A 23074-nucleotide genomic window follows, 5' to 3' on the forward strand; every position below is an offset into this window, starting at 1 on the left:
AGTAGGAACACAGGCAAATGGTTTGCATGTACACGTGCATGCAAGATCGAGTAAGGTTCTGGTGTGATGTCGGGTGAGAGGTCTCGCTTATCAGATGGCGCTACGGCGCTGTGGCTAGGGCGCTCGGGCGCTCGGGCGCTCGGGCGCTATGGCTTGACACGGGTGACGGGCAAAAGACGTCGGGAGGCTCCCCGCTGCACGCTTCATGGCAGCGACATTCCGATCTCGTGCTCCCAATGCTACCCAACAACAACAACAACAAGTCGCCGTATACAATGGCATAGCGGTTCCCAACGCAAAATACGCGTCCTTCCCGATCGCGCTCCACCATGACGACTCGGGCTACGATGCGGCCGACTACGAGTCTCAGGGACAGGGCACGCAGCAGCTGCAAAGCGGGGCAGCTTCAGAGCAGTTCGACATGACGCCTCCCCAGGCGTCCACGCACGCTTCCTGGCAGGCGCTGCACGACTATGCGCAGTCGCATGCCTCGGAGCACGGCTACGCGCTCTCCATCAACACCACGGCCAAGAACCGCTCGCGCATCAAGCTTGCCTGCGTCTGCTACGGACAGCCCAAGAACACACACAAGCTGACGGCCGAGACGCGCATCCGCAAGAACAGGGTCAGCTACAAGACGGGCTGCAAGATGTGGGTTGAAGGCAAGAAGCAGGAGGACGGCACCTGGCTGCTGCGCGTGGGCGAGCCCCGCCACAACCACGCGGGCCGCCCGAGTGAAGGCTGGGCGCTGCAGCGGAAGAGGACCTGGGGGGTGGTTGGAGGGCGAATTGGCGTTGGCGGTGTCACGGCAAAGGAGGAGCTGGCCAAGATGCACGCCGGCCCCGCCGACAAGGACGACGACGAGGGCGAAGAGGCCCAGGGCGCCTCCCAGAAGCCAAGCCACAGCCTCGAGCGTGGTGGCCTGGTATGGAAGATTGTCGAGCAGGAAATGCTTCGCAAGAGCGAGCCGAGCCAGGGTAGAGACCGAGGTGTAGGGCGCACCGTCGACGTGCTCCACGCTCGGTTGCCCGGCATACACATCTTCAAGCGCGACGTCTACAACATACGTGCCCAGATCAAGCGGGCCAGGAAAGCAGCAGGGCAGCAGCTTGGAGACGGCGTCAACACCGAGGACGACGACGCAGAAGAGGCACAAGAGGCAGAAGCCCGGGAAGACACACAGGAAGACAGCGAACACGTCTCTCCCAAGCCACCCATACTGCCTCGTCCCAGCCATCAAGTCCGAACTGCGCCGCAGCAGCCTGTGCATTCGTGCGACTTTGCTTTCGATCCCTCTTTACCTCGCACCGCCAGCTCCCTGAACAGCTCCACCCCCTCATACCACGTCCTCTCCACGTCTCATGCCGAGCTCGAACAGCTACGAAAAGAGAATGCGCAACTCAAAGGCATGTTGACCGAGAAGACGAAGGAGGTCAAGGAGAAGAACATTGTCATTGCCGGCTTGCGATCGCAGCTCGACTATATGACGAGCATGGCCATGCTACCGAGCTAGTCATTGTGCATACGAAGCACACAATCTTGAGATACCCCTTGCACATTGGTGCTATACGTCTATATATTCAAGTATGATATCAGCTACTTTCTTCCCGCACTCAGCCACACTGCTACTGCAAGTTTACCCTAGTGCCGTTGCTGGGCAACTTGACTCTGAACAAAGCAAAAGGCCTCTGTCTCCTGTCCGTGCCAGGGTAGAAGGCCTTGCTGAATGCAAGCTGATTATCCGTGAAATAGAGATGACCGTCACTTGCGATAGACACTGCATTTCCGTGAGTTCCTGCACATTATCTTCGAAAAGAAGATAGACTTACTAGTATCAACCCAACTAATTCTAGGGTCCCTCGTGAACAGAGACATGGTTCCATTCGCTGGATTGTAAAATCCAATCTCATTCTGCTCCATGTTGCCTGCGTAAATGAGGCCGTTGGTGTCTGTCTCGAAGCCATCGCTGACGCCGCGCTGACCACGGTTCTTGACAGCTGCTTGTGCCAAAAGCTCAGAAGACTGGCTGCGATCACGCAGTCTCGCAGTAGAGACGCTGTACAGTCCACGTCCACCGACTGGCCCAAAGTACAAGTCCTCCCCATCAGCAGACAATGCGATGCCATCGCTTCCCAACGGCACTGTAGTCAACGGCTGGTCTGGCCCTGGAATGTAATACAATGGCTGGCCCCAAACATATGGTACGAACCCTCGCTCGGCACTCACTTCGGGGATGTTGTCAAGATGGCGCCAACTCTCACCCGTTCCCAAGTCAACCATGACAATCCCATTTCGTCCCTCGCTACTCGAGTCGGTGATGTACGCAACTCCCTGACCCGACGCAGACATGGAGGGGCGCAAGTCGAAGCGTACGTCATTCAAGTAACTGTCGCCGAACGCAACGTTGCTTGGAAACACAATCGTCTTGATGACGCTGCCGTCTTCAATGTTGACGCCTACTAGTTTTGGTCCGCCGTACGAGGCGAGAACGAGGGTACCGTCTTCGAGTTGTGCGCGCCCCGTGTCAAGGATCCAGAGTCGATCTTTTGAATCCAGGACCACACTCTGTACGCCGATGAGGTAATTATGATAGTTTGCGCCCGTGGGCGGCGTCGTACTGTAATTGACAGCACCGCCAGGCGGGTTGTTAATCTCGACACTTGGATAGGGTGTTTCCGTTGAGTTGCCAGTCAGTTCGGCGACTTGGTATTTTTGGTTGCTACCCGTGTTTGTGTTGTTGGAATCAAGGCCAGCTGGGTAGTTCGAGAATTTGCGGCCATTGCGGGAGACGGTTATGCCTGTGGGATTTGTTAGGACATCAAGCTCAATGTATACATGACATTGGGAAGTACCAGTCGGCCATTGGTCATTATAGAGATGTACGAGTTCAAGCGGCGGCCCCGCAACGCCGGGGTCCCGAATTAGGTGTTGGGCTGAGAGGGCTGGAAGCAATGCGCTTGCGGCAAGCAGTAATCTTGAATACATAGTCTCAAACATGTAACGAAATCAATTGTTCGCCATTGCGTGAGCCATTGTTCTTAAAATACTCCCTAGCTTGGGAAGCTGCATTAATGACCTCACGCGGATGCTTGGCTTAAACTGGGGACCGCCTTAGTTTGCTGGCGTCTAAGTCGGATGCGAATAGTCTCCACGTCATGTACATGTCACAAGTGAGGGTGGTATTGGTGATCTGAACCGGGATAGTTGAATTGATACAGAGGCTACGGCTAGCAGACCCACTATAACTACCAACCCCGCTTTCCCGGAGACGGCGTTGCGGCACGTTTCGTGGGCATGCAGGTACCGCCTGGCTGTTGGAGAATCTGGCAATAGCGCCAATCCATCGCGAGTCGTGTTCATCATTTCCCGTGAGAGCGTGTTACAATCAACATACTCAAGACCCGTCTTCATCCAACCCAGCTCTTGATTCTCTCCGTGAGTGACATGCTCGCTTCTTTACCTATCCATGTATATGATTGTTCTGCTTCTTCTGCTCCCTCTTCTGACTCAGCAATCGTCGCTGTTGCACGAAGCTTGCCATCTTGCATTTGAATCAAGATGTCTGAATCAGCAATGGCTGTCTTTTTGGTATTTTTACCCCGGATCGTCACTCTTGCATCATCTCCTTTGATGGCGGCCCTAGTCGAGAAATGATTCTTCAGTTGTCGATGCGCTATATTCAAAGAAAGAACCCAATCCAGGTAGGACACTGTTTCCTCAACAGACGAGAATTTATGTTGCGGAAACAACCCAAGATCTGCAGCTAGCGTAGATGGCAGTGTGAGTCTGTGTTCACTACCAAACGTCGGCTGGCCGATCACCGTACGTGTAGATAAGGTAATGCTCTCTGACGGCGTGCCACCCAGAGCTGGCAACGTCAGAGTGGCTCTTCCATCGAAAGGCTTTGAGAAAATATCTAGCAGTTGATCAGCCGCGGATATTCCCTTTTTAGGGGAGCTTCGCAACGTGTTGGCAAGGCGAGCCCAAGACACCTCACGAGTTGTGTCTAGTTCGATGGGGAGCCCAGCGTTTTTTAGCGTCTCTGCGACAGTGTTCAGATAGCCGTACAGCGAGTCCACCCCTTGTAGGTGGTGGAAGATTGCCAGTAATGTGCGAAGTAGTGATGGAGATTGCTTCTCTCGCTTTTGACCAGTCAAGGGAGGTGGCACCTGGGTGCGCCGGTAGAGGCGCATGCTTTGCTCATGCGTGAGTAACAAGCGTAGTCCCTCCACGATGTTCTGCGCAAGCCAGTCGTTTGCGTGTTCCTGGCTCGCAGGGTTAGGGCCCTCTAACGGTATGCAGTCGATGAGTAGAGTCATCGATCTCTGCTGACCAGCCGATCCGGACGCATCAATGTGTATGATAGAATCACGATAATCCACTCCGTGTGCCATCAGCTGTCGGGCCTCTAGGCTCATCTCGTGGAACAGCTCTTCTTCGAACAGAGAATTTCGGGTTCGTTGGATCGTCTTTTCGATGGTGGTATCGCTCTCACCAACCGCCGTCGGAAGATGGGACGTGCCTGTGACATTTCCATCTTGACGTATTCGCACGCGCAGCGATTTCGGCTTCGATGCCAAGGCAGGGTCGAGTATGATGCTGCCGTCCTTATCCATGCGGAGCGGTGCAAGTCCTCGTGCCTTAAAGTGATTGCTAGCTGTCCAGACGTCAGCTTTAATGCGATGCTGCAAGAATACAACATACCTTCAGGGTGTCCGTAACGAACAGCAAAAGGCACGTTGCGCATATCCTGGCGCACTCGTTGTATTGGCCAGCCCTTGTCGGAGATAGACACGATTTCCTGCCAGTATTTAGTCTCACGACGGACCTCCTTCTCTAACTTGCGAGCAGCCTTGAGTATGTCGTCTGTCGCGCGGTCAAGCGCCTCCATTCTAGCGCCTTTGGAAACAAGCTCCTGCCGATGAGCGTATTCTTTCAAAACGTCTTGTTCGTCATGTTTGCGGTCATGATGGACATGGCTCTCTTTGCCCAAACCAAAAGCACCGAAGGGAAGGCCTTGCTGCAAGCCCTGCATTTGCATAGAATGACTGAAGTTCGCGAGCGAGCGTCTGTTCGGGTCGGCGGAGAGAATGAGGGAAATGAGGTCGACCGTGTTGGTGGCAGCGAATTTCGCCCATCTAGTGTACTTAGTACCAGTCGCATGATATCCCTACGCGGTGCGCTCTTACTCCATATGCATGCACATCTCGTGCTGAGCCTTTAGCACCTCTTGTAGTCGCTCTTCTCTCGATGTCGCGTCCTTTTTTTTCTTTTTTTGCTCCAAACTCCCTGCAGCTTCTTCTGAGGCACCTTTGCCAGCAGCCATGTCCTCCTGCAAAGATTTCTCTGTGACATCGCGAAGGTGTCCACGCTCCGTTCCGAGCTGTTCAATCTGGAGCAGCAAATCCTGCGGACTCAGCTCCTCCTTTTTTGCGGCAGGCCATGGCCGGAGCGTCACATCTGCGAGCGACTCGTACCCAGACATGACCAAAGCAGCGTGCCAAAAGCTTGATTAACTGGGTGATATGTTGTGACGGTACTTTGTTGGATGTGGTGTGCCCTTGCTTGAGACTGGGAGCTCACTAGCGTCGATCCTTTCCTGGTTGCCTTATCGATTAAGCTCCCATGCCTGCTTTCACACCTGTGCAAGTGTGCATGTAATGTGACCGTTGCAATTGACCAATTGCGTGAAGCTGAGCTGGGCAAGAGCTGCCACACTCCAATTGTGCAAACTCTCTTTGACGGTGCAGACCTCCACGTGTGCTTGCTGCTTTTCCTTCTTCGGCTAGCGGCGGTTTCCGACAACGAGTTGAGGTCACGGTACCTGAACTCACAAACGGAGAACACCCGTCTATAACCTTTGTCACCCACGCCCTTCTGCCCGCTGACAGACCTCCTGCAATATGACGACCAGATACAGAGTAGAATGTGCGTCCCTCCCTTGGCTTTGAACACGCAGCATCCACCAACATCTAAACCCCACCAAGCGGCATGCTAACTTAGCCGGCAGATGCGCTCAAGGTATATCAAGCGCCAAATACTGGATATCACCTGCTAACATTTTAACAAGACACATCGTAGAGATCAGCTTGTATGTGTACTAACTTGTCCACGAGCAACTATCTAGGGCTGCAACTAATGTAGACCAACAGATTGAATGGATCAAGGTACTTCCGGTCTATAGCCAATTCAAGTACATCTTCTCACGAAATACGTTCTAGGGTCTTCTGGCAGTGCCCTTTGTCCTACACTCCCAGCCCACAGCTGTCTTTGAGCCTGATGGTCGATCTGTGGAGAAGCAAGCAAGTGTAGCGCAGCAGCGTTATGCTGAGATTTTCAGAGATGTTGAGTATATGATCAACGATCATAGTAAGTCTCATTCGATATAGTCGTGTTAGTATTTCTACATTCCCATGCTTTTGCTGACCGTACGTGAACAGTCGAACACCAGAAGGCCGGCAAAGCAGACCGATCGAAGCTCAAGCATTTGGTGCCGTCAATCGCAAACTTTTTCACGCCCCTGGCGCTTCATGATGCATTTATCTGGCAAGATAGACAGCGTAGCATCAGTTACCGACGCTTCGTTCCTCCATCCTTCAACGATGTAAGACTGGTGCTCAATACCGCGCAGCTGATCTCGCTCGTCCGCAGCGGACCCCTGGAGCTTGTCACCTTTGACGGAGATGTCACGCTGTATGATGACGGCCTGAACCTGACGCCTGAAAATCCGGTCATCGAGAAGATTTTACGGCTTATGAAACGTGGTTCTAGGATCGGCATTGTCACAGCAGCAGGCTACACCGAAGCTCACCGTTACTACGAAAGACTGTATGGTCTGTTGAATAAGATCCAGGAAGAGTTAGCACCAGACGCCAAGGAGAACCTCATTATCATGGGTGGAGAGAGCAATTACTGCTTCAAGTTTGACGCAAACAGCCCGAGCTTATTGAGGTTGGTACCAAGGGCAGAGTGGCTGCTCAAGGAAATGATGCTCTGGACCGACGCCGATATAACGGAGCTGCTAGATATCGCGGAAGCCTCGCTCAGAGATACCGTGAAGAACATGGGAATGACAGCGACCATTGTCCGGAAGGAACGAGCAGTCGGCATTATACCAAAGGACGGGCAGAAATTCTGCCGGGAAACGCTGGAAGAAACTGTACTGATTGTGCAGAAGATACTGGTTAGCAGCACCAATGTCTATTATCGTTTCGCATGTTGACAGGACTAGGAAATGTCTGAGGTTGGCCAGCGACTGCCATTTTGCGCCTTCAACGGTATGTCGAGCGCAGACCGTGTGAAAACGTGACTAACATACTGGCCAGGTGGCAATGATGTGTTTGTAGACATTGGAGACAAGTCGTGGGGTGTATTGGCCTGCCAACGCATCTTTGGAGGGATCGAAGGTGGGAAGACATTGCACGTTGGAGATCAGTTCTTGAGTGCAGGGGCAAATGATTTCAAGGCACGATTGGCTTGCACGACAGCGTGGATCGCGAACCCATTGGAGACTTGCCAGCTGCTCGACGAGATAGCTGAGTTAGACGAGATGCAGCAGCGCAAGACCAGATAACGTCGGAAATACAAGGTTGATGGCGAGCAGCTGCACTGTGCTATACCAGTTGTTCTATTCCTGACCCTGACTCGAAGCAAGCGGTAGCTGCCTGATGTGGCTAGTCGCGTGAGGGATGCTTGTTGCCATGGATTTCTGCGGCGCTGGACTGGTGAGGCGTGCTGGGAGCAGAGGAAGCGTGCTGGGGCAGCGGCGGAATCGACGTAACCGACGTAGCCGACGTAATCGAGCTGTTTATTATTCACTGCTTGCGGTGGTTGGGCTGCCGCCGTGCCGTCCGCAACGTCCGCAACGTCCGCAACGTCCCCACGCGCCGCCCTCGCCTCGTGTTGCGCAGAGAAGCGACCCCTGCTCAACTCAGCAACCTTACCGAAGCCTTCGCTCCCGAGCACCTCCTGAGCTTCTGCCTGCCTGCGGCTTTCGCGACAGGTCTCCAGTCACTATTTCCTAGCCCGCGGCCATCAATTGCTCCTGCCTGAGCTCCACTGCACGCCAGCAGCCTGCAACCTGCAACCACGCCGCAGACACAGCACATCCCATACCGGCGTTCGTCATGGCGGGCAACAAGTACAAGCCGTTGACGCTGACGCCCCATCAACTTCTCTCTCACAGAGGGCACCTGCGATTCCCGCGCCGCCCGATTCGCCGCCCGAGAGTCCTCGCCCGCCCACACCTGGAAAGGGCCCGCTGTCCTCGCATCCCACACCGCAGTCGGCAGTCTTTCCACACAGGGCCGCCGAGGGAACAAATGGCAACGGAGAGTCGGCGGGAGGAGAGCAGCTGCAGCCTCGGTCCAGCGACGCGGCCAGCAGTACCCTGTCTCCCACGAGTCCGCAGAGACGACCATCCTCGGTGCGAAAATTCCTGGGCCTGCGTTCCATTCCGTCCAACGACAGCCTCAAGTCGGACAGGCCTGGCTCGCCTGCCACCATTAACAGCCAGGCGCCGACGCTGTCGCGAAGAAAGAGCAGCAGCTGGTTTGGCAAGAAGAAGACGATCGGCTCCGTGCCCGAGGGCGTCGAGAACTCGAGGCCCGCTTCCAGCGCTCGCACAGTCTCGCAGCCTGTGCAGCCTGTGCAGCCTGTGCAGCCTGTGCAGCCACCCAAAAAGAAGGGCCCACCGCCGCCAGCCCTTCCCGAGCTCAAGTCGTTCGGGGTCAGCGAGGACTCGCTCAGCCTGGGCGCCGACGACATGTTCAAGAACATAGGTTAATACGTTTCAACGCGGGTACAGATGTGGGGTATAATAATCACGATGCATTTCTGACGGGCCTGGACATTTATGACACTGGTCGATTCTTCGTTTCTGGACGACTGGTTTGGGAGTTTAAGATTGGGGATTTTGATTTGGCTTGCATAGCATTGCACACGATACCCCAGTCGAAGGCAGAACAGTGGAGGACACACGATGACGGGAGCGTACCTGGACAAGAGACAACGAGGTGCATGAGCTGGCTGGGGACCAAGTGAAGGCGTGACGGCGACTTCTCCACTACGTCCTACTCCACATGGGATGCTAGCAAGCGTCTTCTTATTTTGTGTATATTCAGGCGACTCGACTCTGTTGCTGCCAGACATTGCAAATATCTATTCTTTTGTTCACGTTCTTCTTGATACCATCCCGTGGGCATCCATCAAGCACGCCCACTCACTGCTGTCTCGCTGCTGTAAACAGGGCCAACGTGGCAGGACCAATAGGGTGGGGTAGGGCTGTGAGTTGGCGCGTTGCTATGGGGCTAGGGCGGGAGAGCCCCAGGCACAACAACAAACACGCCGCGGCCGGCCGGCGCATCAACACAATACCGGCACAATCCTACCGTGTCGCATCGTCTGAACACGACTTTATTTTTTGGAACAACGGAACCAACAGCACTGCGCTCCGAGTAGCATCGCGACAAGACCGCACAGCCATGGCTCAAGAGACGGGCATGTTTTCGGTCCGCCGCCAGGTGAGTTCTTCTGCCTTCTGCCTTCTGCCTTCTGCCGCGCAGCTTCCTATCTTGTCGCACCTCTTCAGCGCACTTTCTGACCGCGCCTGCAGACATTAGCACCCGTGAACAACAACTCGTCTGCAATCCCCATGCCGTCGTCCGCAATGAAGCGCACGAGCTCCGTCTCCAACATGAACCAGCCATCGTCGCAATTCCCTCCCAACCTCGCGCGCTCGCAGTCCGGATCGCGCATGTCGCTTGCGCCCGGTCGACCGAGCCAGCCCATCTTCCAGCGCTCTTCATCGGGCACAAATCTCGCAGAGGGATTCCAGTCCGTCCACCGCAACTCGACCAGCAATGTCTTTGGCGCCAGCAGCGGCAGGAAGAGCTTTGCGCCCGGCGCGTCCGTCTTCCAGACACCTGCGCCGCTATCATCCGCCCCCAACTTCGAGCAGAGTGCCCAGCGCCGCAGCAGCGTGTTCAAGGCGCGCACTTCGCATGGCTCGGGCTCGACGGGAATCAAGCAGTCCTTCTTCCAGCAGGCGCCAATGCCAGCGCAACCTCCGACCGATCCACGACAACTCAAAGTTGCTGGCACTCGAGCTCAGATGGCCCAAGAACTGCTTGAGTTCTTGACCCATAACAACTTCGAAATGGAGTCAAAGCACGTGCTTTCCAACAAGGCCATGACATCGCCGACTCAGAAGGATTTCAACTGCATGTTCCAGTGGTTGTACAACCGCATCGACCCCAGCTACCGCTTCCAGAAGTCCATTGACCAAGAAGTGCCGGTATTGCTAAAGCAGATGCGCTACCCCTTCGAAAAGTCCATCATGAAATCGCAAATCGCTGCCGTCGGCGGCAACAACTGGTCAACTTTCCTCGGTCTTCTGCACTGGATGATGCAGCTCGCGCGTCTCATGCAAGCGTACGAAGCCGGAACGTATGATGATGCATGCTTCGAGGCGGGATACGACGTGTCTGGAGACCGCATCATCTTCGACTTCTTGTCAGACGCATATAGCACATGGTTGTCGGCAGAAGACGGGGATGAAGACGAGAATGACGAGGAAGTACAAGCACGCCTGATTCAGCCGCATGTCAACGCCATGGCTACCAAGTTCGACGCTGCGAATGCCCAGCATCATGAGCAAGTGAAGCTGCTTGAGGCTGAGCACAAGTATCTCCAGGACCAGATTGAGGAGCTCGGCAAATCAGGACCCAGGATCCAGAAGCTAGAAGAGCAGATTCGCATCCTCGAGGAAGACCGCGTCAAATTCGAAAACTACAACAACTCCATGGACGCAAAAGTGAAGAAGTACAACGATCGCTGCCAGCTTCTCGAGAAGTCCATCGAGGAAATCGAAGCAGAGCTTGAGGCATCAGAGAAGGAGCAACAAGAGCTCCAGGCCATTATCGACGGTCGTGGCATGACCATTGCGGATATCGACCGCATGGCAAATGAAAAGGACCGTCTGGACACTGCTTTACAAGCGACATCAACAAGACTAGAGGACTCTAAGAAGCGTGTTGCTGAAAAGGAGCTTGGTGCATCCCGGAAACTAGATGAGCTTGAACAAACCATCGAACGTTACAACAACCTTGGGTACCAGATTGGTGTTATACCTTCGACTGCAGTCAATGCAAAGAATCAGGAGTACGAGCTGGTCTTGACAATCACCGACACGCCCAACTTCTCTGGATCACAAATGGGCAGCTCATCACAGGATTCTTCGGATCGCTTGCTTCATGATTCGGGCACGGGCTACTCGCCACATCATCTCCTAAACCTAGACCTTCGGGGTACGGTAAAGAGTAATATCCTAACTCTTCGCAAAGAGATTGCAGAGCGGAGAAACGCAGCGTTGGAAGCAGACATGAATAACCACGACCTCCTCGATAAGATCAAAGAAGCCATGGACGACAAGCAAGCCGAGGTTGAAGCTCTGGGTCACCGTGTTGCTCAGGCTGAAGAAGAGTTGGAGAAGCTTCGCGAGATCACCAACACGCAAAAGTCCCAGTCTGACGCACAGATTGAGCGCATGGAGAAGGAGCTGGGTCGCATGCGCAGCGGTCTTGGCGAGTCTGTCCAGCTCATGGTACAACGTGAAATGGCTGTCAACATTGAGTAAGCTATGCCCCTACGATATTCTTGCATACCAACAACTAACTCTGTATAGATATGAACAGCTGCAGCTTCGTGCCAATGCCCTTCGTGAGGAGTTGCACACGGAAATCGAGCGCATGCTCGATGACATTGTGCGCTTCAAGCTTCATGTTCAGAAGAACCTCGAAGACTACGAGCAGTTCATCGCCGACGAAGTCGAGCGCAGCTGCGAAGAGCAAGACCTGCTCGCCCAGGGTGAAGAAGAAGAAATGGCCGACGAGTCGTAGACCCTTCTATGTATATGACTTGAGATGTGACTACATATAACGAGGTCATGAAGGAGTTTGGGTTCTGGGCAGGTACTTTGCTTGGTCTTCGCATCGACTGTTGGAAACCATCTGATGTTGCTGGAGTTGTGGCTAGGGCTGGATGATTTTTCGAGATACCTCATTTGCTCTTTCTTTACATTCCCAATTCTTTGTTCATACTGCACTGTCAACTTGATGTTCTCTTGCATGGTTTTGATGCCGCTGTGGGTCCATTTGATGACTAATATGACGCCGGCTGGCTTCAACATCGCGCCGATCAATCAGCTTCCGCGCTCCAACACGCATACACATTTTAGAGTTCAAGATGAGCGAGGCAAAAGAAATGGCTGTGATACTGACGGGTGCATCGAGAGGTGAGTGTCTCTGTCGCATGTCCTGTCCGGATCATATACATGACTGGTTCTCCTCCATATTACGAGTCAATTCTTCACTCATGGATCTCGGTTCAGAAAACCGTCTCTAGGGCAGGCAGCACGTGCTCCGAATATTGTATCCCAAACTTCTGCCATACTCCGTTCCAAGCGGCCAGGCTAATTTCTCATCTCAATTTTCATTAATCTGACCCAACATTATCCAGGCATCGGCCTAGCTACCGCACACTACCTCCTCTCGCACTCGCACAAGCTTGTCCTCATCTCGCGGACCCACTCCGCGCTCGACCAGCTGCACTATCAGTATGGTTCTGAGCAAGTCGAAGTACTAGCTGGCGACTTGGCCGATTCCTCCTTGCCCAGGAAGGCTGTTGAACTGGCCCTGGGACGATGGGGACGACTGGACGCATTGATTGTGAATCATGGCGGGCTAGATCCTGTCAAGAAGGTTGGCTATTGCCCCAGCAAGCTGAGAAAGCATCGTGTAATGACAAATGTTTAGGTTGCAGACAGTACTGCTGAGGAGTGGAGGAGTGCGTTCGATGTCAATGTGTTCAGTGCTGTTGGACTGGTAAGCCCACCTTTCACTCTGTGTGTACCTTCCAGGGGTATACCATCTACACCAAATCTTTACTACAGCACGCTTCTGTTGTCGGCTTCGTCAAGGTCCGGAGACTCTTCGAGGACCCTGGTCACTTTGAGCCTCTGCACATACCAAACTATGAGGGCTGGGATTTTGCATCTAGCTTGGGTTGAAATTATTGCTAACAAAGACAGGTCCAAGCTTCGCTTCCTGCTCTCCGGGCCACAAATGGCCGCATCATCCTTACGTCCTCCGGTGCCTCCATTTCGGCTTACCAGGGCTGGGGTGCTTATGGTGCCGGCAAGGCTGTCTTGAACCATCTCGCTTTAACCCTTAGTGTCGAAGAGCCCTCTGTTACTACCGTCTCTGTTCGCCCCGGCGTAGTCGACACAGAGATGCAGCGTGAGATTCGTGAAGTGCATCATGAACGCATGAGCGAGAAAGACCGCACCAAGTTCGCTGGGTTGAAGACTGGTGGCGGATTATTGCGACCAGAGCAACCAGGTCGTGTCATTGCAAAACTAGCTGCCGCAAGTGGAGATCAGATCAAAGGCCTAAGCGGCAAATTTTTGAATTGGAATGATGAGAGCCTGAGTATGTATCAGGAAGAGTAAGAAGAGTTTAGAATGTACACAGGATTGTCATAAGGTATCCCAGATGCCTTCAACGCCTTATCAATCGGAAGGCGTGAATCACTTGTGTGTGACGGTGACTGTCGCTCCCCTCGGTCGTCCAGCCAAGGTATCAATGTCCGTTGGATTTGCCGGAGCCTGAGGTCTGCCACTGAGTGTATCCACAGTCTCCTTCAGAGCCATCCAGAACTCATGCTTTGGTCGGCGACGATGCCACTCGGTCTCCTTCTTCTCGACGACCTCCATCGGGGAGAAGAGGAGCTTTGAGCCCTTGATGCCGATAACACTCACTGACAGCGGGTCGTCTTCACACTCATCTGGCTCCAAACCAGCATACTGCTCTAGATGTTGCATAGCCTTGGTAGCAAACCTCACGGCTCGGACACGGTCCATGGGTGAGGGAGTCGTTCCTTGCTGGAAATGACCGGGAACACCGTGCCGAGATTCGAACTTGCCCTTGCCGGCCTCTGCAATCATGTCGGCAATGATTTGTACAGAGTAGGTCCTGGACGCTTTTTCGTTCACTAAGATTACCTTTCCTGATCGGGAGTGACCCATGTCCCTTCCGAACACCTCCCGAAGATGGTCAATGTCGCGATCTAGCATCTTGATGTTGATGCCTTCCTCGGGTGTGTAGACAGCTAGAGCGCCGATGCTGAGACCAGCGACGGTTGCAATGTAGCCCGACTCGCCACCCTGTGTCTCGATAACGAACACTCGGCGACGGGAAGCGGACGCTGACTGACGACAGGCGTCGCAGTACTGGATGAGGGCGTTGAGACAAGTGTCGGAACCAATAGAATACTCAGTTCCTGGGACGTTGTTGGAAATTGTAGCAGGTATGACAACCTAGAAATTGTGAGCTTATTGTTTTGTCTGGGATTTACCGTGGTAATGTGCGATATGGAGTGGCTAATTGGCTGTGGGATAATCGACATGGCCTTTGCTGCCCTTGTGTACGAAGTGGGGAGCTTACCATGGGAATTTTGAAGGACTTGTAGTACTCGCGCGACTTTCGCAGCTCTGAAACGGCCGTGAAGGCTTCGAATCCTCCAACCACAAACAGAGATTGAATGTTGTAGGTCCGGAAGACAAAAGCCACAGTCTCAAGGTCCTCACTAGGGAGACCACGGTTGGTTCCAATCTCAGATCCGCCCTTGGACGCCCATGTCTCGGCGTCTATCCACTTTATCTCGCGAACTGCACCAAGCGGCTTGTCGGAGTGATGGCGGATGATGCCGGGGAAGCCATTGTGAAGCGCAACTGGTGTGTGACCGCGAGCTATGCAGTACGCCACTGCTGCTCGTGTAGCAGCGTTCATTCCACCGGCAGGTGCTCCGACGTGTATGATACCTACACGCATGCGCTTGTTCTCTGGTAGAAGCAGCTCGGGCTGGTCGGCTGCAGTCGTGATTTGATAGGACCTGTACTGCTCTTCGAATTCGGTATCGCGGAGCTGCATAGCCCGGTGGAAGTCTTTGTTTTCAATCGCAACAGCCACTTCCTTGGTTTGAGCTACGGCTTCGAGCAGTGGCCGTCGAACAATCTTGTTCTCCTGCATACAAATGACTGGGCTGGGTGTATCTGGGGTTGCCTCCAGCACAGCCTTGACAGCCTCAGAGCCTTGAAGCGTTGAAAGCATGCGGTCGTAGGCGCAGGGTGTGCCTCCACGCTGGACATGACCCAGGGTGGTAATGCGCGTATCGAGATGAGCCTCATTGGAGAGGATGTCCTTGACCTGTTGCGACGTGATCTTGTTCAGCTGGCGATCGATGGCGCCCTCGGCGACAACGACAATTGTTTTGCGCTTGCCCATGTCTCTGTGCTTCTTGATCTGTCGACACATGTCGGCCTGCCAGCCCTCGTCGGGGGGGTTTTCGGGTGTAAAGACGAAGTCGGCGCCGGTTGCGACTCCAGAGCTCAGTGCTAGCCAACCACAGTGCCGGCCCATGACTTCGATAACGAAAGCACGTTGGTGGCTGACAGCCGTGGTGTCGACTGAATCGATGGCTTCGCAGATGCGGCCGAGGGATGTGTAGCAGCCAATGGTTGCGTCGGTCATTGAGAGATCGTTGTCGATGGAGCCGACCAGGCCGACAATGTTCAGGTGCTTGAAAGGGTCGATCTGCTCGGCAGTGAGCTCCTTCTTCTCGACCAGCTCCTTCAGCAGCTCCGGCCACTCGGCGCGGAACTTGTCTGCGCCTGTGAGGGAGCCGTCACCACCGCAGATGATCAGCGCATCGATGCCCTTGATGATCATGTTCTTCGCGGCGGTGCGGCGTCCATCGCGCTGCATGAACTCCATGCATCGCGCGGTGCCAATGAGCGTGCCGCCCTCGGACAGGAAGCCGCGCACGTCGTCCCAGGTCATCTCCTTGATCATGTCGCCGCCTTTTACGAGCCCGTCGTAGCCCTCGTAGATGGCGTATGCCTCGCAGTTGTTGTGGATGGCCATGCGGACAACGGCTCGCACGGCGCCGTTCATGCCTGGGGCGTCCCCTCCGCTGGTCATGACACCGATTCTGCGCTTCTTGCCCTCGAGAGGCGGTGGGACTTGGGTGGGCGCCATGGTGTGTCGGATGGAGCTGGCTGTCTTCAGCTGGCTATCAGTATGAAACTGGGGCGTCAAAAGTACGTGAAGCGCTTCTGGCTTCGCTCAGAGCTGCTGGCAATCGAGGCTGTGGCTCGATTTTATGATTTATGAGGGCGGCCAAGGTATGAGGTCAGGGTGGGTATTCGGTTGTGTCCAGCAGAAAAGTACGCCGAGCGGGCCCTGTGTTGAGTGAGCTGCAGGTGGTGGGGTAGCTCTTGCCAATGGGAATGTGCAGGTAGTGGATAGATTTCCGGCGAGTCAGAGTCAGGTGCGCCGATGCGCCGATGCGATTTCTTGTGGCAGCAGCAACATGGAGCCTGGGGCTTGCTTATATGGCTTTTGCAGAGTCACGATAAGCGTGGCTCTGGTTTGTTGAAGCTGTTGCTCAAAACCGCTGCGGCATGACGTGGGATGCTCAAAAAAGAAAGCTCCGTGGTCCACTCGAGGTGGGGTCAGACCACCGCGCGCCAGAGCCTCTCTGCATCACTCCATCCAACACCACCGGCACCCTCTACCGCCTCGACAACGGCCCCAAACAGCGCAATTGCTCGCCACGTGGCGGAAAGCGACGAGCCGGCCGTAGTCCCAAGGTCATGTCGCCCATGCATAGCTGAGGCTGGTGCTGATGCTCCGATCCTCTAACCTTTGATGATTGCTCAACAGCTACCCCACGCTCCGACTTGTCCCTGCGTGGTACGACTGTGGCTCTCACGCACGACTAGAGTCATCCTCTGACGTGAGCAGGGTTTTCTTTGCAAAATCACTTGTCTACCAGTTTTTCCATAGTTGCACAATCATGTCCTGGTACATACTATGCTAAGGATATATGGCCGTTTGCGAGTGTTTCATTGACATGATGGTCCGAGTCGCCTAAAAGGTGCTCCGCCAAACCTCGGCTCCGCTCTCACGTCATAGTTTGCGCTCCTCGAAATTCCATAGTAGCACCCAAAGTACTACAGTCCAACGCGCTCGTGCTCTTCAACTCCGACAATCTCGTCATGGCTTCCACAGTATTGTCTCCAGCTCCCAGCCTTGCCCGAACATGTCTCCGTCGCCTACCACGTAACATAGGCGCCACATCGCGGCTCCCTCAACGCCGACCCATCTCCGCCTATGGTTATGAGCAGGCCAAGGCACTCACATTCTCCGAATATGGCGACCCACCGGCTGTCCTGTCGCTACATTCCCATTCGATATCTCCTCCACATAGCAACCTCATGACGCTACGCTTCCTCGCATCCCCCATCAACCCGGCAGACATCAACCAGATCCAAGGCGTATATCCCTCCAAACCCACATTCACGACCAGTCTCTCCACCGCCGAACCCATCGCCGTAGCCGGAAACGAGGGTGTGGCTGAGATCATAGCACTAGGTGATAAGGTGAAGGGCGAGGGCTACAAAAAGGGCGACTGGGTCTTCATGAAAGGCCCTGGCTTCGGCACCTGGAGAACCCACGCTGCTGCAACGACGGATCAAGTCGTCAAGCTCGACGACTCGATGCGGGAAGGAATAAGTGCCATTCAAGCTGGCACAGTAAGCATAAATCCTTGCACAGCGTACCGTATGCTGCGCGACTTCACAACATTGAAAGAGGGCGAATGGTTCATTCAAAACGGCGCAAATTCAGGCGTAGGACGCGCTGCTATCCAGCTGGGTAAGAAGTGGGGGTACAAAAGCATAAACGTTATCCGCGCCCGCGACGACAAGGCTGCCGAAGACAAGCTGAAGCAGGATTTGAAAGGCTTGGGCGCAGATGTGGTCATCACAGATGCAGAGCTCCAAGCACAAGGCGTGAAGGATCAAGCAAAAGAATGGACCAATGGTGGCCGTGAGCCCATCCGCCTTGCGTTGAATTGTGTGAATGGTAAAGCAGCGACCGCAATGGCAAAGTTGCTCTCGCCTTCTAGTCATTTCGTTACATACGGCGCCATGTCCAAACAACCTCTGGCAATCCCCGCATCTATGCTCATCTTCAAAGACGTTCATTTCCACGGCTTCTGGGTCAGTCGATGGGCAGAGAAGCATCCCGAAGAGAAGCAAAAGACTGTTGCGCATGTGCTCGACATGACACGCAAGGGAGAGTTCAAGGACACACCCTTCGACAAGATAAGTTGGGAGTGGGAGACCACAGGTGAGGAATTGATTGCAAAGGTCAAAGATACCTTGGAAGGATACCGGCAAGGCAAGGGCGTCTTTGTGTTTGGTGAGACATAGACATGTCGTATGTGAAATTAATGGTTATGGTATCTATCCCACATCCCAACGTTAATACCGCTTTGCTCAATTGCTTCGACCCACCATGCTCCCTCCAAGTGGACCAACCGTTAGTAGGCACCGACATCTTGTCCCTCTCTCGCCAACGTCTCGAAAACCCTCGGCGGCAGCTTGTATCTAATCAAACCCGCAAACACCATCAGGTCCTTGGCCTGTTGCAGCAATGAGTCTGCAATGTTCCTGCGCATCTGATCCACAAACGCGCCAGCCAGGAGATGTTCGCGGTGCCGCGAACAGCAGCCAATAGTCCAGAGCAGCACGTTGCCAATGTTTCGCGCGATCTCAGGCGGGTAGCCAGCAAAAGCGTTAGCCGACTTGCGGATTTCGCTAAGGTTGCCTTTGGCTTGTAAAGGAAGTATGTTGATGTTCTCCAGACGCTGGGATATGATTAGCCTGGACCGACAATGAATCGTGGATAATGGACTTACCTGTAGAGCAGTGAGGTAGTCACCGGCCTCGATGATCTTCTTGATCTCGTTGAGATTATACAAGATACCCACAGTCTCGCGATTGGATTGCGAGACCTGTCTCCACCACAGACTGTTTGCGTCATACAAGGCGAGTACCTTCTGAGCGAGCTCGACAGGGTCATCTGTGCCGAGCATGCTGATACTAGTGGAGTCGGACACTTGCCGTTGCTGCTGCTGCTGCGCTTCCATAGGAGTCAAGCGCGGCTTCAGCGGCTCTAAGCGCAATGGCTCTTGACCAAGCTCCACCGACAGTGCTTCAGCAAGTGAGCGATTCAAGATAGCAATGACGCTGTCATACTCGCCAGCAAGGTGGCAAAGCAGGATGGCATCGTTGGTGCGGCCATTGTCGTCCGCCATTTTGGCGGCCTCTCGAGTGATTGTGTTCAGCAGGCCATTCTCACCATTGAGCTTGAGCAACGGCACACGTTCCTGGATGAGACCAGGAGTAGTCATACCGTTGGATTTGACATCGCCCAGTAACGTTGAGAACTCACGTGTTTCGAGAACAAGTTCTCGCAAAGCTTCGTGGCATAGCTCCGTCTGCTGCTTACCAGCATCGCCTGGTAGATCCGAGTTCAAGCAGATCAGAACCAGATAGTCAGCCGCAGCATCGGCCCGAGCAGCTCGGAAGTCCGCGGTATATGCACCAACAACACGCCCAAAGTTTAACTGTGGCTGTTGTCGCGTGGTGTATGTCAGAACTTCGGAGCCGCCGGTAGCCCAATCGGATACTCTGAGTAGACCATAGTAATCGAGCGCAATCGCGAAATGGACCGTCGAAACGTAGTTGTGGTTGTACAGATAACCAAGGCCTGACTCAAACATACCAGCAAGCGTTGTAAGATAGAAGTAGACGCCGTATCCGCCCGCCGAATCAGCGTCTTCGCTGAAGTGCTTCTGGCCAATGTCGCGAATGGAGGATCGCAACTCTTCCAGGCCCCAGATCTCGCCAGCATTCTCCTCGGCACGGTTGCCTTCACGAGCCAGGTTAAACTGTAACCAGATCCAGTCGTCCATAGTCTCCTTGATTGGATTCAAGCTTCGACGGCTCAAATCACAGCGGCCGACTATCTTATAGCAAGCAGTTCGGTAGGGATCATCTACCTGACTTTGGAGACGAGCTCGCTGGGCGAAGACATGGCCTATCTTCTGATGGAGATCGGGGCTCAACCGTCGATCTGGATCGGTTGCGTAGTGTGATAGAGCTGCCTGGAAGTTCCTGTCGGTGTTCTGGAAGAAATTGCGCTTCTCTCGCACGTAGTCGGCCGCTTCAGCGGACAAGCCTGCCTTGAGCAAGAAGAAAACAATGAGCCAAGGGTACTCGTCTCCAGAATCACCGATTTTCTGGAGACAGTCTGTGTCTTCGCCAAATTCCTTGAAGGCTATCTTGGCTCGAATATAACCGCGAATTTTGTTCAATAGAGAAGGAACACCACCGACGAGCGCTTCGTTAGGATGCTTCTTCAACGTCGCATCTACTTGCTCCAAGAACCGCGTCTCCAAAAATGTACGGGAGCCGTCTAGAATCCGTTTGCGTATCCGAAGGCTCCCTGCTGAGTTCGGCTGGTCTTCGAGGTAGTCCCTAACGAAACTTCGGGGCCTGGGGTTGTTCGACTCAGGATTAGACGATTCCGACTCAGACGCCTCTCTGGTAATCGAGACAAGCGCTCTGTACGCTAGGACAAATTGCTCTGAATGCTCGGTGCCAGTCGTTCTCTCCACCTCGGAGAACGCATGGAGAATTGAGTAAGGAGCCTCCCGTTGGCGTGCGTCGTTGAGTTTCTTGACCTCCTCCATGAACCTCTCTTGCTTGTCTCGCTCATAGCGGTCCCGAGGGCCGGCTTGTGTTCCCAGTACGGACGCACCATGACCTTCACGCCCATTGAGCACACTCTGCCCATTCCCAATGACGGGTGGGCCGCCGACTGACGCGCCAAATGTCGAGGCCCCATTTGTAGACGCGCCTTTTGGCCCCATGGAACGGCCCTTGCGGGTCGAACGCCCGAAAGCTCCCCTCGCAGTGCTGCCGAAGGCGCTCTGGGAAGCTGCCATGTCCTCATTCTGCCGCCCCAGACCGAAATGCTCATAGATCCTCTGTCTTTGCTTGTCCCACTCGATCTGGACATTGTCTTCGAGGAAGGCGTCGAAGTCACGCTTGGACTGTTCCAGGCCTTCTTGGATGAGTGAGAGCGTGGATTGCGAGTGGAGGTTCGAGATGTAGCCATCGACATCAGTGTCGAAGAGGTTCTGTGCCATCCCGTTCGCGCCAATGCCGGCTTGAGTAGAGAACTGATTCAGATCGCGAAGGGTACTGCCCAGCTTCACACCCGAGGCCGAGAGAAGGTAGTGCCTAGAGGGCGTTAGCATGCAATTGCCCCAAACTCTGGTGGGTCACTTACGCTGCACGGTCTTGTGCGCCATCTCGAACGTGATCTGCGGAAGGGCCGCCAGCGCCCAGGTTGCGAACCTTGCGCGCAATGTCGCCCAGTCCCAGCTGCAACGATGGCAGCTCCTCGAAGTTACTCCCTCCGTTCTCGCCAGCATTGCGTTTGCGCCCACGCTCGAGGAGATTGTCAAAGTGCGCCGAGCGCGTGGTACCGGCGTTTGACTGGGATAGAGAGGCGCCCTGCTGCTGTTGCGGCTGCTGCTGTGTCGAAGCAGTGCCGAAAAGGGAGGACTGTCCGAGGCCGCTTGTTTGCTGCTGGTTGTTCATTGTCGATTGCTGCGTCGTTGCGGGTTTGGCGAACAAGCTGAAGGAACCGCCAGTTTGCGTTTGCGGTTGCGACGTCGATGTTGCGCCCAGTGCAGGGAAGGTAGATGACGATGCTGGCTTCGCGCTTCCAAGGGCGCCTCCAAACAGACTGCTTCCAAAGCCCCCTGTGCTTGCTGGCTGCGACGGGCCCGCTGCTGCGCCTGGAGTACCTCCGCCCGGATTGCCGCCAAACAAGCTCGATCCTGTGCCTGACGATGTGTTGTTGCCCGCGTTTCCGAACAGCGACTGTGATGCAGGAGTGCCTGACGCAGGTGCTGCACTAGATGCCGGCTGTCCGCCTCCAAGACGACCGAAAAGCGACGACATGGTGGTGAATGTGTTGTCGCACTGTGTTGATTGTGCGGAAAACAACAATCGCGTTCACGAAACCGTAGACCGACTAGCTTGGGCCGGGGGAGCTTGGGCCGCTTATCCCTGTACGCTAGGCCGTCCAGACACAGGTGCCATTGGAGTGTAGAACACCAAAAGCGTCAGTCTCTTTGAAGGCTGCGCCGTTTGACATGATTTGGAGATGGCACCACACAGTCATTGCTTTGACTGTCAGGCATTTGTTCACAAACGTAAATCAGGTAGTGCTCAAACTTGCAGACCGTTCGCTCTTTAGACCAGCCTGCTCATCTATGCAAACCGCAGTACAGATGTTGCGATCCGGGTCCCACATGCGAAGCGACGAGTCTCAACTACAACGGGCGATTCTCCGGGCGTATATCTTATGGATATCTCTGTGGTGGCATATTGACAGCTGCATCTTACCCTCAGACAACCCAACCTCCCGCCACGGTGCGCTTTCCGAAATGACCAAGTCTGAGCTTAACCCACCTCATTTCCCAACAGCATTCTACCAAAGGAGAGGGCCTGACAAACACCGAGCAGCTGTATGGTGTCCTATACAGCGCGAGTGGTTCCAAGATGGACGCGAGCTCCGCAACATCAAGGCCTCCAAGTCATTTGTGTGGCCAAAAGATGGACGGAATGGTACAGCTTGGGGCCGCTTCAAGGACATCCTTCAGAACAAAGGCCCGGATGTGTTCCTTACGATCAATGCCAACACACACGAATATATGCAGAACCGACCATCAAGTGATCGATGGGCTTCGATTCCAGGCCTTGACTACACATCCTATCCGACGCCTCTGAGTTCGAGGAAACATGCCTCTTGGACTCAGAAAGGCGGTCTCGGCGGACGTATGCCAGGAATGCAATACGACTTCCGCACACGCAAATACGGGGTGCCAAACTGCGCATCATGGACAGGTGCTGTTTGGCAACCGGAGCCTCGGAAGAACAAACACAATCTGTATCCAGAGGCCTATCGCGATGTCTATGGGGACTGGTTTCAGGATTTCCATTACCGGCCACAGAATCGTGGCGGCCCAGTACACAACGAGCAAGGCAAGGGAGCTCCACGGTGCCACCTGCGACGGTGGCTGCCATAGA

At 54.4% G+C, this 23074-nt stretch overlaps 11 protein-coding genes across 11 annotated transcripts; 7 read left to right on the forward strand and 4 right to left on the reverse strand.

Annotated features, from left to right (window-relative positions):
* Positions 1 to 205: 205 nt before the first annotated feature.
* SNOG_02532 (hypothetical protein) lies at positions 206 to 1513 on the forward strand (the record flags this gene model as incomplete). The annotated part of the gene is made up of 1 exon (XM_001793082.1): positions 206 to 1513. One exon carries the CDS (start codon positions 206 to 208, stop codon positions 1511 to 1513), a length of 1308 nt encoding a protein of 435 aa, XP_001793134.1.
* A 112-nt stretch (positions 1514 to 1625) lies between these two features.
* On the reverse strand, positions 1626 to 2863 carry SNOG_02533 (hypothetical protein; the record flags this gene model as incomplete). The annotated part of the gene is made up of 3 exons (XM_001793083.1): positions 1626 to 1777; positions 1830 to 2798; positions 2836 to 2863. The coding sequence occupies 3 exons, from the start codon at positions 2861 to 2863 to the stop codon at positions 1626 to 1628; spliced, it is 1149 nt and encodes a 382-aa protein (XP_001793135.1).
* Positions 2864 to 3191: 328 nt separating this feature from the next.
* SNOG_02534 (hypothetical protein) lies at positions 3192 to 5704 on the reverse strand. Its single transcript, XM_001793084.1, has 3 exons — positions 5190 to 5704; positions 4760 to 5138; positions 3192 to 4685 (listed from the first exon to the last, which is right to left on the reverse strand). Exons 1-3 carry the CDS (start codon positions 5483 to 5485, stop codon positions 3408 to 3410), a joined length of 1953 nt encoding a protein of 650 aa, XP_001793136.1. The 5' UTR covers positions 5486 to 5704; the 3' UTR covers positions 3192 to 3407.
* Positions 5705 to 5903: 199 nt separating this feature from the next.
* Positions 5904 to 7574, forward strand: SNOG_02535 (hypothetical protein; the record flags this gene model as incomplete). The annotated part of the gene is made up of 5 exons (XM_001793085.1): positions 5904 to 5928; positions 6265 to 6369; positions 6441 to 7183; positions 7232 to 7277; positions 7326 to 7574. The coding sequence occupies 5 exons, from the start codon at positions 5904 to 5906 to the stop codon at positions 7571 to 7573; spliced, it is 1167 nt and encodes a 388-aa protein (XP_001793137.1). The 3' UTR covers position 7574.
* Positions 7575 to 7700: 126 nt separating this feature from the next.
* SNOG_02536 (hypothetical protein) lies at positions 7701 to 9173 on the forward strand (the record flags this gene model as incomplete). The annotated part of the gene is made up of 3 exons (XM_001793086.1): positions 7701 to 7731; positions 7790 to 8002; positions 8073 to 9173. 3 exons carry the CDS (start codon positions 7701 to 7703, stop codon positions 8783 to 8785), a joined length of 957 nt encoding a protein of 318 aa, XP_001793138.1. The 3' UTR covers positions 8786 to 9173.
* Positions 9174 to 9652: 479 nt separating this feature from the next.
* On the forward strand, positions 9653 to 11897 carry SNOG_02537 (hypothetical protein; the record flags this gene model as incomplete). The annotated part of the gene is made up of 2 exons (XM_001793087.1): positions 9653 to 11631; positions 11684 to 11897. 2 exons carry the CDS (start codon positions 9653 to 9655, stop codon positions 11895 to 11897), a joined length of 2193 nt encoding a protein of 730 aa, XP_001793139.1.
* A 346-nt stretch (positions 11898 to 12243) lies between these two features.
* Positions 12244 to 13564, forward strand: SNOG_02538 (hypothetical protein; the record flags this gene model as incomplete). The annotated part of the gene is made up of 4 exons (XM_001793088.1): positions 12244 to 12292; positions 12517 to 12758; positions 12813 to 12881; positions 13088 to 13564. The coding sequence occupies 4 exons, from the start codon at positions 12244 to 12246 to the stop codon at positions 13505 to 13507; spliced, it is 780 nt and encodes a 259-aa protein (XP_001793140.1). The 3' UTR covers positions 13508 to 13564.
* SNOG_02539 (hypothetical protein) lies at positions 13441 to 16094 on the reverse strand (the record flags this gene model as incomplete). The annotated part of the gene is made up of 2 exons (XM_001793089.1): positions 13441 to 14374; positions 14547 to 16094. 2 exons carry the CDS (start codon positions 16092 to 16094, stop codon positions 13586 to 13588), a joined length of 2337 nt encoding a protein of 778 aa, XP_001793141.1. The 3' UTR covers positions 13441 to 13585.
* Positions 16095 to 17335: 1241 nt separating this feature from the next.
* Positions 17336 to 18334, forward strand: SNOG_02540 (hypothetical protein; the record flags this gene model as incomplete). The annotated part of the gene is made up of 1 exon (XM_001793090.1): positions 17336 to 18334. The coding sequence occupies one exon, from the start codon at positions 17336 to 17338 to the stop codon at positions 18332 to 18334; it is 999 nt and encodes a 332-aa protein (XP_001793142.1).
* Positions 18284 to 21943, reverse strand: SNOG_02541 (hypothetical protein; the record flags this gene model as incomplete). The annotated part of the gene is made up of 3 exons (XM_001793091.1): positions 18284 to 18771; positions 18823 to 21214; positions 21264 to 21943. The coding sequence occupies 3 exons, from the start codon at positions 21941 to 21943 to the stop codon at positions 18445 to 18447; spliced, it is 3399 nt and encodes a 1132-aa protein (XP_001793143.1). The 3' UTR covers positions 18284 to 18444.
* A 488-nt stretch (positions 21944 to 22431) lies between these two features.
* On the forward strand, positions 22432 to 23073 carry SNOG_02542 (hypothetical protein; the record flags this gene model as incomplete). The annotated part of the gene is made up of 1 exon (XM_001793092.1): positions 22432 to 23073. One exon carries the CDS (start codon positions 22432 to 22434, stop codon positions 23071 to 23073), a length of 642 nt encoding a protein of 213 aa, XP_001793144.1.
* Between the last annotated feature and the right edge of the window lies 1 nt (position 23074).

This window comes from Parastagonospora nodorum (assembly GCF_000146915.1).
Source record: "Parastagonospora nodorum SN15 chromosome Unknown scaffold_3, whole genome shotgun sequence".
NCBI lineage: Eukaryota > Fungi > Ascomycota > Dothideomycetes > Pleosporales > Phaeosphaeriaceae > Parastagonospora > Parastagonospora nodorum.

What these genes read in the sequence shown, in the direction of transcription:
- SNOG_02534 (XM_001793084.1), bottom strand. Translation starts at nt 5,485, where the DNA reads ATGTCTGGGTACGAGTCGCTCGCAGATGTGACGCTCCGGCCATGGCCT. An exon ending in GAGATGTGCATGCATATGGA is followed by an intron (nt 5,139 to 5,189) that starts GTAAGAGCGCAC and finishes TAAGTACACTAG; the next exon opens with ATGGGCGAAATTCGCTGCCA. An exon ending in AGGGCTGGCCAATACAACGA is followed by an intron (nt 4,686 to 4,759) that starts GTGCGCCAGGAT and finishes GTATTCTTGCAG; the next exon opens with CATCGCATTAAAGCTGACGT.